This window comes from Coloeus monedula, assembly GCF_965178545.1.
Source record: "Coloeus monedula genome assembly, chromosome: 6".
NCBI classification, from domain to species: Eukaryota; Metazoa; Chordata; class Aves; order Passeriformes; family Corvidae; genus Coloeus; species Coloeus monedula.
Genome location: NC_138786.1, coordinates 37,836,041 through 37,853,436, shown reverse-complemented (window position 1 = coordinate 37,853,436; position 17,396 = coordinate 37,836,041). Strand labels below are relative to the sequence as shown.

Genomic DNA, 17,396 nt, shown 5'->3' with positions numbered 1-17,396 from the left:
GATGTTCTGAAGAAACAAAGCAAGCACGGACACTGCAAACATGAGAACTAAAACCAGTACTACTATCAAAGCTGCATTTATCCCATATCGTTAGCAGAATTATGACCAGTAATGTACGACTCTGATGACTTAAAGCTGGCCCTAAAAGCCCACCGTTGTTACTTCAGGTTTTAAAATTCCACAGGAAAAATAAATTTAAGAGACCCATGAGAGAAAGCCTCCCACCCAAGAAAAACTTAAAACACACACTGCACTCACTTTAGCAAGATTTACTGCTAAATTTCATTTCTGTGTCTGTGAAAGATAGGGTGCTTCTGCCTTTAAAAATTTAGTAGGCAACTAAACTGAACATTATACACAGTAAGCATCTTATTATTTTATTCGTTGCATCTTTTATACAGAATAAGCTTCACTGATATTTAATTCACTGCAGTATTCTCCTGATGTAGCAATAAAAGATTACATTATAAACAAAGAACAAAATTTTGACTTGAATTTTTTTTAAATGTGTGCAATTTTTGCAATTGACAAACAGCATCACAATTACTGAAAAAAAAATGAAAGAAGCACATAAACTATGGCTCATTTTTTAATCTCCAATTGATAGTTTTTCTATGTTTATCATAAATATGGGAAGCTAAACTCCAGCAACTAAAAAGAGACATACCTATAAATTCCTAGCAACCAGGATTCAAATAAAGGAGAAAACATACAACAACAACAAAGTTTCTTTTCACTTAAGTTGACATCTGCAATCTATTTACACTATATGAGTTTAAATTCCACAAGATCATGAAGGGTAAGGAATTTTGAAAAAACCTGTTAAGCATTACTTAAAATGGCACTTTTGTAACTCAGGTCTGGGATTTTAGAATTGCTGAAACAGTGAAAGACAATACACTGCAGTATGTCTATATCATTATAACATAAAAAAGAAACTACTCCATAAAGTGTCACTGAGATGGCTCGATCAAGTAATATACATTTGTATATTCATCAAGATAGATATTACGGTAAAAATGCTCACATTAAAAAATATAGTTATTATTGTTTGGATTTTCATTAAAACTAGAAGGGACTACATGAGCCAAAGTATGAGGAATTTGGATAAACTGACATGCTTCCTCATTTTATAGCACTAATAAAAATAATATTAGAGAAAGCTCTATTATAAATCTTTAATAACCACAGTTTAATTTCCTAGTATATTTTTAAAACTTTACTATGTGGGTGTATGTGCATGCATGTCTGCATAAACACACAAACAGATAAAAAACCTCAAAGTGTATCTATTACACATACACACATATCCACTTTCCTGCATACAACACTTCCATAATGCAAACAGTATGCAGGGACTCTTCCATGCGACAACCAGGTGCCGCATGCCATGCTTTCTTATTTCTCTATGTTTATCCAGTAAATGTAATAACACTTCCATATTTGGCTGAATGTCAGTGTAAAGATTCTTAAAAATAATGGTGATTTAGCCATAACATCATACACGAAGAAATGATACTGCAAATACTGCTGATCAAAAGTTCAGCATGAAAGTTCATCATGAAAATGGAATGTAAAGTATTCTAAAAATTAGTATTCAAAGATTAGTTAAGTATTATGGCAAAAAACTTGCAATTTATAGAAAGTTTAAAATGTAATTCACATTACGAAGACTGGAGATACTTTATAGATGGAATTTTTAAACATGGATATGACTGGCATTTATTTTTAAGCTTACTTCTATTAGAAATACACTTGTTTCCTGTACAGGTGATGCTTTGTCTATGCCATATACAGTAGAAAAATAAATTCTTTAGCAACCTAGAAATAGTTTATAAAAACTCTTGAAGTTTCATTTTCTTTGTTAAACATGCCAAGATTAGACTGAAAACTATAAATAAAAGCTATATAGACAACAGGTAAAGTAGAACAAGTTAGAAATGCTACAATTTACAGGACAGACTTTATTGGACTATTAGCTCCTGTGTGCTTTGCAATAGGAATAGGGTTGACTTTTCTTTTTTATGTTTTCTTAAAAAAGATAATTACTTGCAAGAATATAACACAATATCAAGATAATTTATAATATACATGTACTTCAAACAGCAGCCAGGTTTATGGTATTTTAGTAATCTAGAATGATAATCCAAGTCATTAGAAGTACAATACCTAGGACATAAGTGGGAAAGGCAATTTTTATTTTGGGGAAATGGAGCAAATCAATCTCTTAATAAAAGCCTTAATTCTCAAAATCATCTATTTACTATAATACATACAAGACGATCTTAAATCTTGTTATAAGTGAAGATTACAACAGTGACCATCATAAAGCTTTTTTTTTTAAAACTACACAAAACATTCTAGCAGCTGAATGAGAAATAAACTTTCTTCTTTGCAGACCTAAAAAGGTACATTTTGAGCATGAAAGAAAAAAAGCTGCTATGAAAAGTCTCACAGGTAGTGTTTATCTATGGTCTCCCCTTTGCTACAATTTGTAACCTTCTAATTTTTTTACCACTATCAAAATATTTAACCAAAAGATTTGTTTAAATTAAGCAGCATTCTTTTACAGCAAAATTGGTACCAATATAAAAGTAAAATAAATGAAAAAAAAAAGATAATTTAAAAATATGGTGAAAAAAAGAGAGTCATTTGAAATTTTAGTACAACATACCACAGGAAAAAAATATGAATACAAGTTTATGTGATTTTATATATACACACTCCAAAGAGGTTAATTGTCAGTACCCAAAGTATTTATTGCTATGTATTAGCAATGCATTTTTGTATATCTTTAGAGGGTCACATAAAAATAGATTTAAAGAATAGATTAATTGAAGTCCTAGATTAAAACATTGTTTGGTTTAGAGAATTTTACTACAACAAAAGTCATGTTTATGTATGAAAAGTTATATAACCTTATACGAAAATGTCATGAACTATTTTCTAAACACTACATGTATTCCCAAGTGGGAAAAATTAAAATATCTAAAATATATTAGATTAAGTTTACAAGACCGTCAATGATCTTTTAAACATGCAGCTGTTTACAGAATTAACAGTTTTACAAAATGTTTAGTTCAGTAATGGAACATAAAGAAATAAGTAGGCAACATCAAAATTTTTGTACAATATTTGAAACTCACTTTTACAACAAGCATGTCCTTGGTATTGTGCTGTAAGAAATAATAAGCAAGTTCACCCACCCTTAAACTGTCCACAGGTTTACTTATAAGTAAAGATGGATGGTAAAGGATTGTAAAATTCTCAACAGTGCATTTTGCATTCTTCCATAAACCACCCTAAGCATAAAGTCACATAAGTAGCCAGGAGATTACAAAATGAACTATAGCTGGGCTTTAGTTGTTTACACAGAATGCTTGAATGTGAAGCAAATTGCCAAAAATAGCATGTTAAATAACAAAAACCAGCCATAAAGCAGGCTGTAAGCACTGAATGTTTCATAAATGTAATTTTTTTTAATCATTTCATTTCTATAGAAAAATTTTATTCACAATATATTGTGACAAACCGTCACAGGAATGATATAGTGATTGCAATAAGGTATCATGCAGCAGCAGCTTTGTACTTTATAGCTATTTTTGCTTTTAAAAATTAAACCTCTCCAGTCATGCTTATCACATAGTTTTTATCTGCAGCGTGTACAAATGAGGAACACAGTACGGGATATAACAAAAAGATGTCCAATCAGCTGGATGGGAATTATTTTTCATAAATATGAAGTACATTACTGTATCCTGAAACATGCATGTCTATAGCTTGTCTCTACTGTCCAGCGCCAGGCTGCCTGCAATCATCTTCTGTCTATATAATACCGAGAGGGTCTGCTGGTAACTGCGACTGTATCAGCTGAGGCTGCAGCGGGGGTGGCAGCTGCAGGGGTACCATGGGTTCCACCATCTGCACTGGGTTGGAAGGCGGTGGCTGACAAGCCACTGGGTTAGGTGCTTCTACAATCTCCCCGTTGTAAAAGAAAAACTGACATTGTTGAATGAAGGTCTCTATAACCGACTGGTGGATTTTGGTGGTAGAAAGAAACTCTCTGTTTTCAAAATCAGGTCTCATCAAAGTAGGCCAGAAACAAATCGATAAGTTATCAGCAGTCATAAAGTTGGTCTTATATTGCTGACTAACCCTGAAATGAGAATGATACACACAGAGTGAATTAAAACCAGTAGGCAATCGACTAGAAATATTCTCATCGCGCTCTAACTGTAGGCATCATTACTAAACAATCTCAAGATTTTTGCTCCTTTCCTCCAGCAATCCATTAAAACAATTGTGCTGGAATACTTTATGCAATTATGCAGAAGAAAATTCAGAAACCATGCTGTTTCCAGATTTGGATAGTTAACTAATATAAATCTGATTAAGCTTTTAATCAAGAAAGAAATTCAACATTCCACCAGCATTTTGAACTGACAATAATAAACAAACTGAAACAAGTTCTTCACTTATCTGAATTCATTATTGCAATACTATTACAAAAAAAAAAACCAAAAACAAACATCCAAAGAATAACAAACCATCCTGTTACCAAATTTATCATCTACAAATAAATGCCTCCTCAGAAAAAACAAAATGCTTTTCAGAGTAATAGGCTACAAAGAACCTGGATATTTTGTTTTCTAAAATATTCTGCATTCTAAACCAACATCACAATTTTATCAAGAAGTAATTACTGAGAGATACATTAAAAATCATGTGTTAATACATCTGAAAAACACCTAAGATACGCATTCAGCTGGCAACATGCATTTCCTATATTACAGTACACATCACAAAGGCAACAGACCTACAATTGTCCTGTAGAAATAGAAAATAAAACTTCAGAAATTTGTCAGTTACAATTTTGATGATTAACAAGAGCAGCCCACAAGAAATTCTGACAGCTGGCTGTAGCCCATAGATTCAAAAGCTGTGAAAGTCATAGTAAACACTAGAATTAACACTATAAGAAAATATTTCCACTCATTTACAATGCATGTATCCTGGTAACTATAAAGCATAAAAAATAGTGTGAAGGTATACAAATACTGCCTCTCAATCTGTTTTGAGTAAGTTTGGTCGAAAGGACATTTGGATACTATTTCTGAATGGCAGTAACATTCATAATCTCTTTGCTAAAAAATTACATTTTAAATTAATTTACAGATAAAAGAATAAATGTAAGCTACATTTTGCTTAGCATTATTATTAACATGCTGTATCTCCACAACCATTACACCCAATAAATGAAGCAATGGGAACCTACGGCTAGAGGTCAGAATAAACAGAAAGGCATTGCACCTCATCCCCAACAACAGCTCACTATCAGATTAAACAAAATCAACAATCAACTGTATACCCTCCTGTGCTTCAACTTTACCTTTGTACTTTCTAAGAGTAAGCAAAACCCTACCAAATCTCTATGCTGTCTCCTACCAAACTTTCCCAAACTACTTCAGAATCCTCTTCTAAGTGCTCAGCAAATGCTAATTTACCTTCTATGTTCACTCAAAATGAAAAATGACGAGTGTCTCTCCTGATCTTGCCCACTTCCAAGTCTCAGGAAATTCAGACTGTAAACCCACTCTGATCAGACTTCAAAAGCTGTACACTGGTGCTTTCCCAGACTTCAGAAGTATATTATGCCATATTAGTCCTTATGTATAAAGGATCTTGTTACCAAAAAACGTGTATAAAACACAACCAGTATCAAAAAAGCCAATTTCAATCCAATACTATCCTGTTTTAAAAGCTCACTTCTGCTTACAGTTAATCAACCACAATTACCTGAAACGCTCAGAGAGGTGCTTATAACACTAATGAAAAATTCATCTCACTGTTGCCATTTATTGAATTCTTATGCTTACTGGTCTCATACGATGTGGACAATACTTATATTTTTTTGTTTCAATAACCAGGTCTTGTGCTTGTGGACACACCAAAATATTATCAATCAACCATTACTAACTATACAACAATAGCACACATTTTAGTGTAATGACATAGGATGTAAAAACAAAGCATCTAAAACATTAGCTTGTGATGAGAGCTCTTTCATCATGTAGAAGACTGCTTTACCTCATTAAATGAGCAATTCATTTGGCAAACAACATTTCCATTTTAATTATATACCAGCAGTAATTTACCACAAATTAATCTCTTAAAAATAAATACAGACTGTCAAGTGTTTAGCTGCAAGTAGCCTTTAAGATCCTGTACACAGCTGTATCCACCTCTTTCTATATATGCAATTGCTTACATTGAAGCAGATTTCTTGCTGAATGGAATGCAACTACCTGACACTGCAAATGAGACAAAAAATGACAGCCTTTCTTTAAGAAAAGATCATGTTGTTACTAGCAACCTGTAATGTAAATCACCAATTAATAGAGTGGACCAGACCAGAAAGTAAAGGCCAGCATACATCACTTATGTTCTCCAGTGAATTCCATGATTAATATGTTTCATTTGTTTGTAGATATGCATGCATTAGAACCTATTCAGGGATTTTTTAAATTATGTTTAGCGCTTTTACTTGCAGCAATTCAGGTACTCGACATCGTACATTCAGCTGTGCTACGCAAATAGGTGACCAGATGAAGACTTTTGACAATTCCAAGACTGCCATTCTTCCACAAAAATTTTCATCAGGTTGATTAAGAATTAACAAAACATTTCAGGTAACTAATAACCAAGTCAAGTCTGACAGATTTAGTTTTACTTTAGATACTTGCAAGCACATCCTGAAGTTCTCTAATATGGGTATTTGTTCATATTGATATGGTTTAATCTATTTTAGGGCTGAATTTGTATTGGACAAGACTACAATGGAAAAATTGATCCATTTCCCTGAAAAGGAAAATGGATGACTTTATAAACGTTAAGCAAGTTGTATATGTGACGGAGAGAAGTGTAAAAGTCGGCACCTAAATTCTAAAATCTTACACATTCCATGAAAAAAGACTTCTTCCAAACTGCAACAGACTACCCACACACTCTCCCTGTTGACTAAGTAGGGAAGTTAAAGGTTCTTATTTCTACCTCCATAATACAAGCACAGTTAGATCATTACAAATACCTGCAGAAACACAAACACACAGAGAGTAGTCCAGAACAATTATATGTCATGAAAAGCTTACATATGCATGTATACACAAAACTGCCTGGCTGAAGAGTAACAGCGCAGAGAGAGAGACGAAAAAGTCCTGATGAACAACAAACTGAGCATGAGTCAGCCAGGTGACCCTGTGGCAAAGAAGGCCAATAGCACCCAAGGCTGCATTAGGAGTGCTGCCAGCAGATCTAGGGAGGTGATCTTTCCCCTCTGCTCAGCACTGCAAAGGCCATATCTGGAGTCTGGGATCCAGCTCTGGAGTCTCCAGCACAACAGACATAAAAACATACTACTGGAGTGAGCCCAATGAAGGGACAAAGAAGATCACTAAGAGATTCAAGATTCCTCAAATGAGGAAAAGCTAAGAATGTTAATACTGCTTAGCCTGGATAAGGTCAGGGAAAGTCTTATCATTGGTTTTAAGTATCTGATAGGAGGATGTAAAGATGATGAATTCAGACTCTTTGGAGTGGTGTTCAGCATAGGACAAAAGGCAACAGGCACAAATATCCACAGGAAATTCTCTTAGCATATGAAAACACTTCTTTACTGTGAGGGTGACTGAGCACGGAACAAGTTGTTCTGAGAAACTGGAGTCTCACTTCCCAGAGATCCTGAAAACCAAACTGGACACCATCCTGGGCAATCTGCTGTAATTGACTCTGTCAAAGCAATGGTGTTGAACAAAACAATCTCCAAAGATCAATCTCTCCCTCAACCTCAACAACAATACCATTTATCTCATTCTGTGGATTCCAGAGAATAATTTCATAAGAAGCACAAGTAAGCTGGTCTTTTTCTCTCTTTTTTTATGACAATATTGTATATGTAAAGGCTCAGATTATGATGTGATATACATCCATTAATACTATTTTAGTAAATATGGAAATAACTTTTAAAGATAAAAACATTAAATTTTTATGCAAGAGGCAAAATTTAAGAAGCAAATGTAACCAAGTTACTGTTACTTATAGATTTGTTCTACGTTTTACTATTCAGCTCAGGGTTTGGGCTCTATATTTTAGATTTTGATATTTTGGCAGGAGGGGGACAGGGGGAGAAGGCCAAATGACTCAAATTCCTTAAAACCTAGATTAGTCTATAATTTTAATGGCTATTATTTCCGGGGGGGTGGGGGGGGTGTCTGTAATAGCTGTAATTAGGTACGTTGTTATTATTAGGTGCAGTTATTCTTTCAAGCTTTTTTTATGTAGAGCAATCAATCATTCTTATAACTTTATAGCAGCAATGATGCCAGATAAATATATCGGTAAAATGTGAGAAACAAATCTACAAGGCTTTAATAATCAACTGTAACTCCTAATTTATTTTTCCACATTTTCAATTCTAGTAGATATTTCATTGTTAAAAACACCATCTTTTTTGCAATGATTACGACTTAAATGAAATTGAAAAATACTAAACCTGTTTAGATGTGTTATTATGTATCTGAAGACATCATAGTTCACTGGGTGGAATTTCTTCACAATTTCTTTTAACTCGTGTAGCCGTTCTGTCTTATCCATGATTTCTATAGAAATAAGTGACATTTTCTGACACATCTAGAAAGACATACTGAATAAAGTGTTGCTAAGTCTTTTCCCTAGTACAACAGTACAGATAAGATACCCACAGAGAAATATCAAGTGAGAAAATATTTAATAAAATTCCTATTTCCATAGAGTAACTTTTTTATGATAGAGTTTAACTAAGCACAAAAATATTTTTCTGAATTTAAGCAGAATTATTTATGTGTTCAGCAAGTAACTACTTGACTAGCTTACTGCTGGCCTGTAGAATAACAATGTGACAGGGTCATTTCTTGTTAAGAGTTCCCTCTGCTTGAAAAACATTATGACAGAAAGACAGTCACATGAGCTTATAGTATCTTAAACTTCACAGTTACTCAAATAAGAAAATAATTACTAATAGGGCTAGTGCAGCTATTTTAAATATACTGTTTAAAGAAGAGCAGAGATTTTTCACAGGACCAAAGGACATTATTCATGCTTCAAACAGGAAATAACCAACATGTAGGAAAGGAATATGAAATAAAGTAACAATTTTATTTTAAAAAACCCAGCAACTAATGCTGTGGATCCATACATTCTGCAGAATACACTTCTAATCAATGATGATTCATATCATAAAAAGGAATACAAGGTCGCATTGCTAAAAAGAAATTTGATCTATCCTAATGTCATAGAAAAAATGTTAAATACGGTCCAGTATATCCCAAATATAAATTTAAAGCAGTATTAATGGGATTTTAAAACAGTAATTCCACTTATATTCTAAGCTGCTTTATGCTTTGACTGGAATTTAACTGCTATACTTTTAAGAAAAAATAAAACTAAGGTAATTACATTAAACAAGCAATATGCCTGAAATGTACAGTAAAAATACCAGAAACAGGTATCTACAGATATCATCAAAAAATACAAAATTTCTAATGGGCTATATATGACTCAAGCCCAGGCCCCAGCCTTAGGCTTATACTAGTGTTTCCATGTTTTAAACAAAAAATACTTTGGAATACTGTATGTCACAGTTGTATTCTGTAAAAAGTGTGGTGGTCATGTTGTGGAACAGCCTGCTGCCAATATAAGACATTAATTTCAAAGACAGAAATACTATGAAATGTCTGAAAAATGTTTGCAAGGCAAACAAAACTAAGCATCTTTTCTAAGAGCTCAAAAAGAATTTGAAAAAATCTAAGAGAATTAGAGAATTACCATAATATCCCATAGATGTGTCTGATTTTTAAAGCCTACTTTGAATGTAGGACTTCATGAATTCAAGAGGTTTTTCCTGTTAAGAACTGCAAAGCCGCTCCAAGAGCTTTCATCATTTTCATCACTTAACAAAAAACGGAAAAAAGTAGATTTCTCCCAATTAAATTTTCTAAGAAAAGGAGAAATAAGCCAAATTCATTCTGAAGAAAAAATGTATTACATTCATCTCATCATATAGTTCTTCTAAGTTTAAAGAATATTAAAAAATGCACATATCTAAGCAATTTAAAAAATATTCAGTGCAGATAGTCCTTTCAACTTACAATGAAGTAAAAATAGCAATAAGGGCAATGGAAATAACACAAATAAAGAAAAGGCTGTTTAGTACTTACTTGATGTTTCTAACAACTCTTGATGCAAAGAGTAAGGAACTAATGGATCTGGCAGATCTGCAAAAAAAGCTTTAAGAGCCCCAGCCACGGCATTCACTGTTACTCCCATTGATTCTAGACTGATATTATGATCTGCAAAACAAAATTTGAAAAATTAAATAGCAGTGTAAGTAAAACCTACTGTTATCACTCCTTATAATACTTTATGAAAACAAGAATTTATTCAAAACACTGAAAACTAAAATTTTGCCAAATGGTTATTAAATAAGGCATGAAAAGGCAAATATATTGCTAAGTTGCTATCACACCGACCGACAAGGAATCAAATATGACAAACTCTGACAGTATTACAAAACAGTAGAAGATCAGAAAAATAATGTTGTCTAATTCTCAATGAAGACTTGCATGTTTCTGTATTTGTCATTTAACTGGCTTCCGATTAATCAATTTTGCCCAGTAAGGAGTTATAAATTCTATTTCCCAAATGCTGCTAAACAGCAAAGCAAGGCACAGAGAAATAGTACATTTATTTTCTTTAACATCTAGGAGATATTTTACTATTTTTCACAGGCTCAACTTCATTATTAACATCCAAGAATTTTTAATAAGAGTTATCATTTTAAAAAACATATACACCAAAGTGAACAGCCTAACCCACCAATCACATTTCACTATATTCTACAGCGACAAAGGCTGTGTTAGAAATTATCCAGACTTAATTGTTAATGTGTATTATTCAAGAGACCTTTCACTCCAGTAAATATCAAGAATTACTATCTTTGGGACATAAGAAGCAGAAGTGAATGCCTTAATGCCTAGGACTGATGAACTGCTAACACAAGGAGCAGCTACGACTGCACTTAAACTCTTTTAAACCTTCAAATACCACTTAGATAATATTTTAATAGCACTTAATCCAGCTGCAACAAGATTCCCTTCCCATCCTTGGAGCTTCACTGGTAATAACCTGGACTATACCAATACAACCCACCAGAGCATTAAGTACTCAGTGCTATGGAAGTTGATTTTAAAGTGCAATCCTTTTATATTGCACTGTGATAAATCCATGGAGAATTCATGTTCTGTTTTGGCTTTAAATAATAAAATCTCTGATTACCTTGATCAAACTGTTTTTGAATGTTGTCTTGATCTGTTTTATTCCCACTAACACGGTACAGGCCTTCAGTACACAATCCTTAGAAGAGGAAGAAAAATAAATAGTTAAAAGCAAGTTTATATACTATAGAGCAAAGCAGAACCAATTATAACTACTAATTCAGAAACCAAAAGTAGGAATACAATTCTTAAGTACCTAAAATGTTAGGACATTAACCGTTACAGGGCTATAGGACTACCAAAACACAAAATGTCAGTTGTCTAGAGTCCACTATTCCATTTAATATGAATCAGAGGAAATGACATTGTAGGATAACAAGACTCTGATGGCAGATATTTGTTGAATAATGTACCCAAAATTATTCTCTCACTGATCTCTATTAGACTGTTATTTATACAGTTTTTAAAATAAGAATCAAAAACCTAAATTCTGTGGTACCCACAACATTTATGGTTTTAAAAACTGTCTTCACAGTTTAGGCTTAACAACTTACTGTGGTAAGCAACAACACACTAAAAATACTCTGCAGGGAGAAAAAAAAATAAATAAATAAAAATTAAGCATTTGTAACTGAATCCTGATCTTTTAATTTCATGGTGTAACACACTCCTGTATATGATAAGAACTTAATCTTCCAACATTCTTTCCCTTTTAACATTTATATTTTATAAACTTTGAATCCATTTCCCCTTACTTCTTATCTAAGGTAAATTACCACATCACTTACAAGTCTTTCTTTAAGGGGTGGGGGAAAAGGGAAAAAGAGGAAAGGACTTAGGAAGCAGAGGTTCCCCAAGCTTCTCATTATTACTTTGTTTTACCACACATTTCAGAGTCATCATAATTCCATCAGCCTTTCATGGCAAACATTGAACAGTACACCTTAATTATGCACACACACACTTGCACACTCCACTCCAGTGATTATGCTTCCTATCATATTGTTATCTTTTTTGCCCACAGCTACTCACTGAATGAAAGAGTCCATCCTGATATTCACACCATTACCCGAGGTATTTTTCTAATTTAGAACCTATTAGGGAATTTAAACAACTTATAGGTCCATAACTCTGCAAGTTACCTTTATGGGTGCAAAATTCTCTGTATGCTAGATCTCCATAACACTACATAGTTTTATTAAAAAATTCACAGGTTTCACAGCTTTATGGAATCTCTTGGCCTTTTGCCATCACAGGTCAAAAACTGAATGCATTTTAGATCATCAGATCAATACTTAACTGCTCTGACACACCACAATCCACCAAGTGTTCCTTTTAAGTTACCAAGAACAATTAAGAACCCTATTACAATGTTCAAAGTACAAAAAGCACTTGACTGGTTCATACAGCTGGGAAATTTTTAATGATTTCATATGACTCTTCTAACTCATTTCCTTCTTAATGCCTCAACAACTCACGTGTCTCTTTACTGGCTGCATCAGGGCTATTTTAGTAAGCAATTCTTCAATAATGTCTACCTTTTAGCTTTCCAATTTCATAGCCAGGAGTTCTCCTATTGTAGCCAGACACCAGAACAGTCCTTTCAAAAAACCTGAGCCTTGTTCACTGATATCCTTGAACACCACCAGAAGGTATAATCTGGTGGCACAGGGCAAAAAGTGGTTTCAATGACTCAATCCATCTGAAAGGGTTTTCAAACCTGCCTTCAAAAGAATGCCCCAAATGTGCTATATGTGATCAAAGCCAGAAACACTTTGCATTCTTCTTCCAGAAGCTGTAAATAAACACAAAAGACCACTGGTAGATAAGAACAAGCTATGATCAAGATTCTCTTTGTCTGGTATGGGAGAATTCTCAATTGGAGACCCTACAGCCCCAGGATATTCTTTGTTTTATCCAATTACAATTCAATTTCTTTCTGCAAAAAAAAAAAAAAAAACCTGAATGTGCTGCAAATAGCAGTTTCTGACCCAGCCACTGTTTAGTGTATAGACCCTGAATACCTCAACTGGCTCTGGACATAAATGCTCTAGTGTGGTATCTGGGCTACAGCTCTAAGAAACATAGAAAAACAACTTATAGTACTTCAGAAAATTTTCAGGTTAAACACAGAGATGCCTACTGAATTTAGGCATCTTCCAAAAATAGTGAAGTGCTGCAATTCTGGATTAAGCTAACTAAATTTGTCTTCTTCCTCAAGGAAAAACTTTTTCTTGCTTGTGTATATTCTAGAAAGTCACACTTCATTAAACAGTTGGTCAATTGCCATTACACTTTTTCTGAGTTTAATCTGTTTGTGAGTATACACACAGCTAGAAGTCTGAAAGTATTCTTTAAGTACTGCTCCAATTCTCTGTTGCTTTCTATCATGCAACCAGGTCTCTCCAACACTTCTTACATCAGGACCTTCAGCAAGTATCAGACACTCTAGTTCACAAGTTTTAGCTTTTAAACTTCTTGCATATCTATAATGTATATCTATAATAAAAGAGGGAGAGACAGAGAGCACTCAACATTTCTTTTTTCTGGCACCCTTTTAAAAATTCGGTTCCTTCATCTGCAAGCCTCTTGGTTTTTCAGAATTTTTTTCTATGTTCTTACCCTGCTTGCATTCTGGTCCAGTCGTAATTTTCAATATATCCTTACTGAACACAACTGCTACTGTAATATTATACATCAGAATCATATGATTTATTTGCTTCTCTGTCCTGCTAGCTTTACAACACCACTAGGTTTAAAAACTTAGATTCTCCTTACTTCACATCACAATAACCTATATATATTTAACAATCATATCCCCTTTGCCTAGACTACTCTTTTCTCAAAGTTTTCTAGAGCCTAATAAACTCTCTTGCACCTTCTTTTGTGCTGCCAGTTGTGACCAGGGCTCCATCGCATCTAACTGGAACTTTGCCACATGGGGTTCAAAGCATTTCAGAGAAAATTACCAAGGTGGATCTGCACCTATATGCATAATCAGTTTGTAGGACACTTCCATTCTTAGGCTTCAATATATTTTCACAATTCTTGGTTCCTCCATAGAATGAATTAACTACAGCACAAGAGAAGACTGAAGTCAACCTGGTACAATATCTACTTTCCATCCCATATACTACACTAAATAGTAGGTGCTTGAGGAGAGATGTAGAAAGGACAGGAGAGGAAAAAAACCAAAACCTACCAGCAATCTTTCTGTGGTATATCCTCTCAGCTTCCTGCAGATGGTGGCTTACATAGGCTTTTGCATAAGGCGCTGTAATAGCCACCTGGAGATTTATCCATCACTAATTCACCCAAACCCCTTCAAGTCTTGTGGTCTTTACATCATGGTGAATGCAGCTTTGTCATTCCAGAATGTACATTATGAAAGCACACTGAGTTTATGCTCAGTATTTGAAGTTTGCATAGTTTTTATTCTTAACAAGAAGTAGTAACTTCTCTACATTTTCCCAGCACGTTTTTTAAATTTATGTAATTTCTCTTCCTCAGAAACGTTCTAAGCTAATCCATTCAGTTCATCTTTATCCAAGAATTACTTTTACTGCCATATGTATTATCTTTTCCAATTCTTTTCTATTCTGAGAAAGGCTGAACCAAATTGCAACCAGTATCCAAATTTTATGTATACATGGCATTATGTAATAGTATGATTTTTCTTCCTCCATAACACTCTATTTTTTTTGGTTTTTGCTTGTTTGATAGCAAGTACAGAGAGTTTAAGTTTTCAGAGAGCTGTCTGTGATGATTTCCAAAGCCTTTTCCAAAGTGACAACAGCTATACTAACATTTAGACTGCTGGAAAGTCATAGAGTGTCTGCTAACAACATCCACAGCCAGATTCTGCTATGTTCTGTGTTTCTGAATACATGCCACAATCACAGCAAGCCTGTCTCTCCTCAGTTCAATTCCTTCCTCTACAGTGGCCAATGGTATACTTTAAGGACTCATTCTTCACTACAAGAGCTAAGACTATCATTCCTACACTTATCTTTATAAATTTGGTGATCTATATATTTCTCTAATTTTATTCCATGGATTGATCTGCTGTACCTCTTTTCAACCCCTATGCTACAACACAAGACTAAAGGAACCACCAATTTACTGATCCAAAATATTAATTTCTATGTACACCTAGAATGCATGTAATTACCAAGCAAAAAAGTCAAACTCTAAGTAAGAATCTCGGACTAACTTTACTTACATAAAACACACTTAATGTGTCCTTTTCAACACTGACATTTAAAGACATATGATATTCAATTCACACACTGAAAACCAGAACCACAAATAAGTTTCTAACTGCTTCTTGAAATAAAATAATTTATAGCATATTGAAATGTTCAATAAACAATAAGCAGTGTAAGGAAGTAAGCAGTACTTTTAGAAAGACTCTTATAATAGGAAGCTCTCCAAAGCTGAATTAACATTTCTACAATTTACACTAACTGATTATTAAACAAGGCCTCAATCATTTATGAAGTGCTCCTCAAGCCCATGTTTTATGGCCTGTTCATTTTGAAAAAAAGAACAAGAGACTACAATTAATATGACATTACAAACATGGCTAGGAAAAGGTACGTGCATTCTTTGCTTCATTAAAAATGGGTGACAACTGAAGCATTGTAGTTTTCCAGGCATATAGTACAGCTGTTTAGTCACTTTGGGTCTGGAGAATGCAGATGGAGTAAGTGGAGCAGCGTAACTATCGTACATACCCTGGCATCTTGGTCCTACCTGCATTGTTTAGGAATTCTTTTTATAACTCCCATGATGTTTCCTTTGAAGAGATAACTCATTAGCCATACAACCCAAGTGCACAACATGTGTTTTATGAGTATTTCAAAACATATTTGTTTACAGTTTTCAGTGATTCTCTCTACTACTACTATTTCTCTACACTACTAACTTAATGCATCTGCTCCTCCCCTGTTTGGTAGTCAGTCTTCCATTAGGAGAAATGACTGATGCCTGTTTTACCCTCTTGAGTTTGTTTCCTCCCTGTTGATTAATTTCAAAGTTACAAAACACAAACCGGTGTACAGTCTCCTAACCACTGAAACCTATTCTATGCCAGTTTTGAAGTGATCACAGAAGGAATTCTCAGGAGATCATCTAGTGCAACCTCTTGCTCAAACAACAGTCAACACAGAATTTAGATTCGGATGCTTGTCTAAACTTCCCTTGAGTGTCTCCAAGATACCCCACAACCTCTCTGGTTAACCTGAACCAGTGCTTTAATAACCTTCAGAGCAAAAGTACTGCCTTTCTTTTTAATCAGAACCTCCTACATTAGTGACACTGTTCTTCAGTTCTTTCGCCTGGCTGCACCTTGTCAGTAACCTCCTCATAGGTATGGGAAGCCGCTTCTGGGTGCCTCCTCAGCCTCTCTCTCCAACCTGAATAAACCCACATATTAGGAACTCCAGCCCCTGACCTCTTTTTGCCAGACTCAAGTTTGTCAACACCTTTCTTGCAGTATTTCAGATGATGTCCAACAAGTGCAGAGCAAAGCTTAGTAACCACTTCTGCTCTGTAGTGCCTGCCCTTCTACTGGGACAGTCCAATACAGAAGGCATGATCAGCCTATTATCCACCATGACTGCAAGATTCTTTTCATTAGCACTGATACGGCGCCAGTCAAGTCCTCAGCGTGTACTATTGCAGGTGTTTAGTCCTTGCAATTCTAGTTGAAGGCATTTGTCCTCAATGAATTCCTTCAGGTTCCTACTATCCCATTCCTCCAGCTGGTCTATGTTCCCTTGAGCAGAAGCCCTGGTCTTAAATACATTAACCACACCACCCACTCTAGAATCACTCGCCAACTTGATGAGGGTACAAAATGTGTTGTACAACTATTTAAATCTATTGTTACTGTACCTATCCAGAAACAAAAGTAGCAGAGGCATGGCCCATGTGCGTTTTTTGCTAAACATAAAGCTTCATGGGCAGTTGGGTCAACTTAACTGAACAATACGACTGAAAAAGATGGTCTAACTCCCTGCCTCATCAATCACTGTTTCTGTCCTTCCCTTGCTCCTGCTCCCTGCCTTGCACTTGTTTTGGCACATA

General features: G+C 34.6%; 1 protein-coding gene across 2 annotated transcripts in view; it reads right to left on the bottom strand.

The window, feature by feature from the left end:
* Nucleotides 1–355: 355 nt before the first annotated feature.
* ARHGAP5 (Rho GTPase activating protein 5) overlaps nt 356–17,396 on the bottom strand; it is a 47,707-nt gene continuing 30,666 nt past the window's right edge. The window contains exons 5-8 of one of the 2 annotated variants that reach the window (XM_082284243.1): nt 11,368–11,445; nt 10,251–10,382; nt 8,549–8,654; nt 356–4,156 (exon numbers count right to left, since the gene is read on the bottom strand). In XM_082284243.1, the coding sequence (XP_082140369.1) occupies nt 3,826–4,156; nt 8,549–8,654; nt 10,251–10,382; nt 11,368–11,445 (647 nt within the window). In that variant the 3' untranslated portion in view covers nt 356–3,825. The remainder of the gene's footprint in view (nt 4,157–8,548; nt 8,655–10,250; nt 10,383–11,367; nt 11,446–17,396) is intronic. The other variant, XM_082284244.1, reaches the window with a different exon arrangement.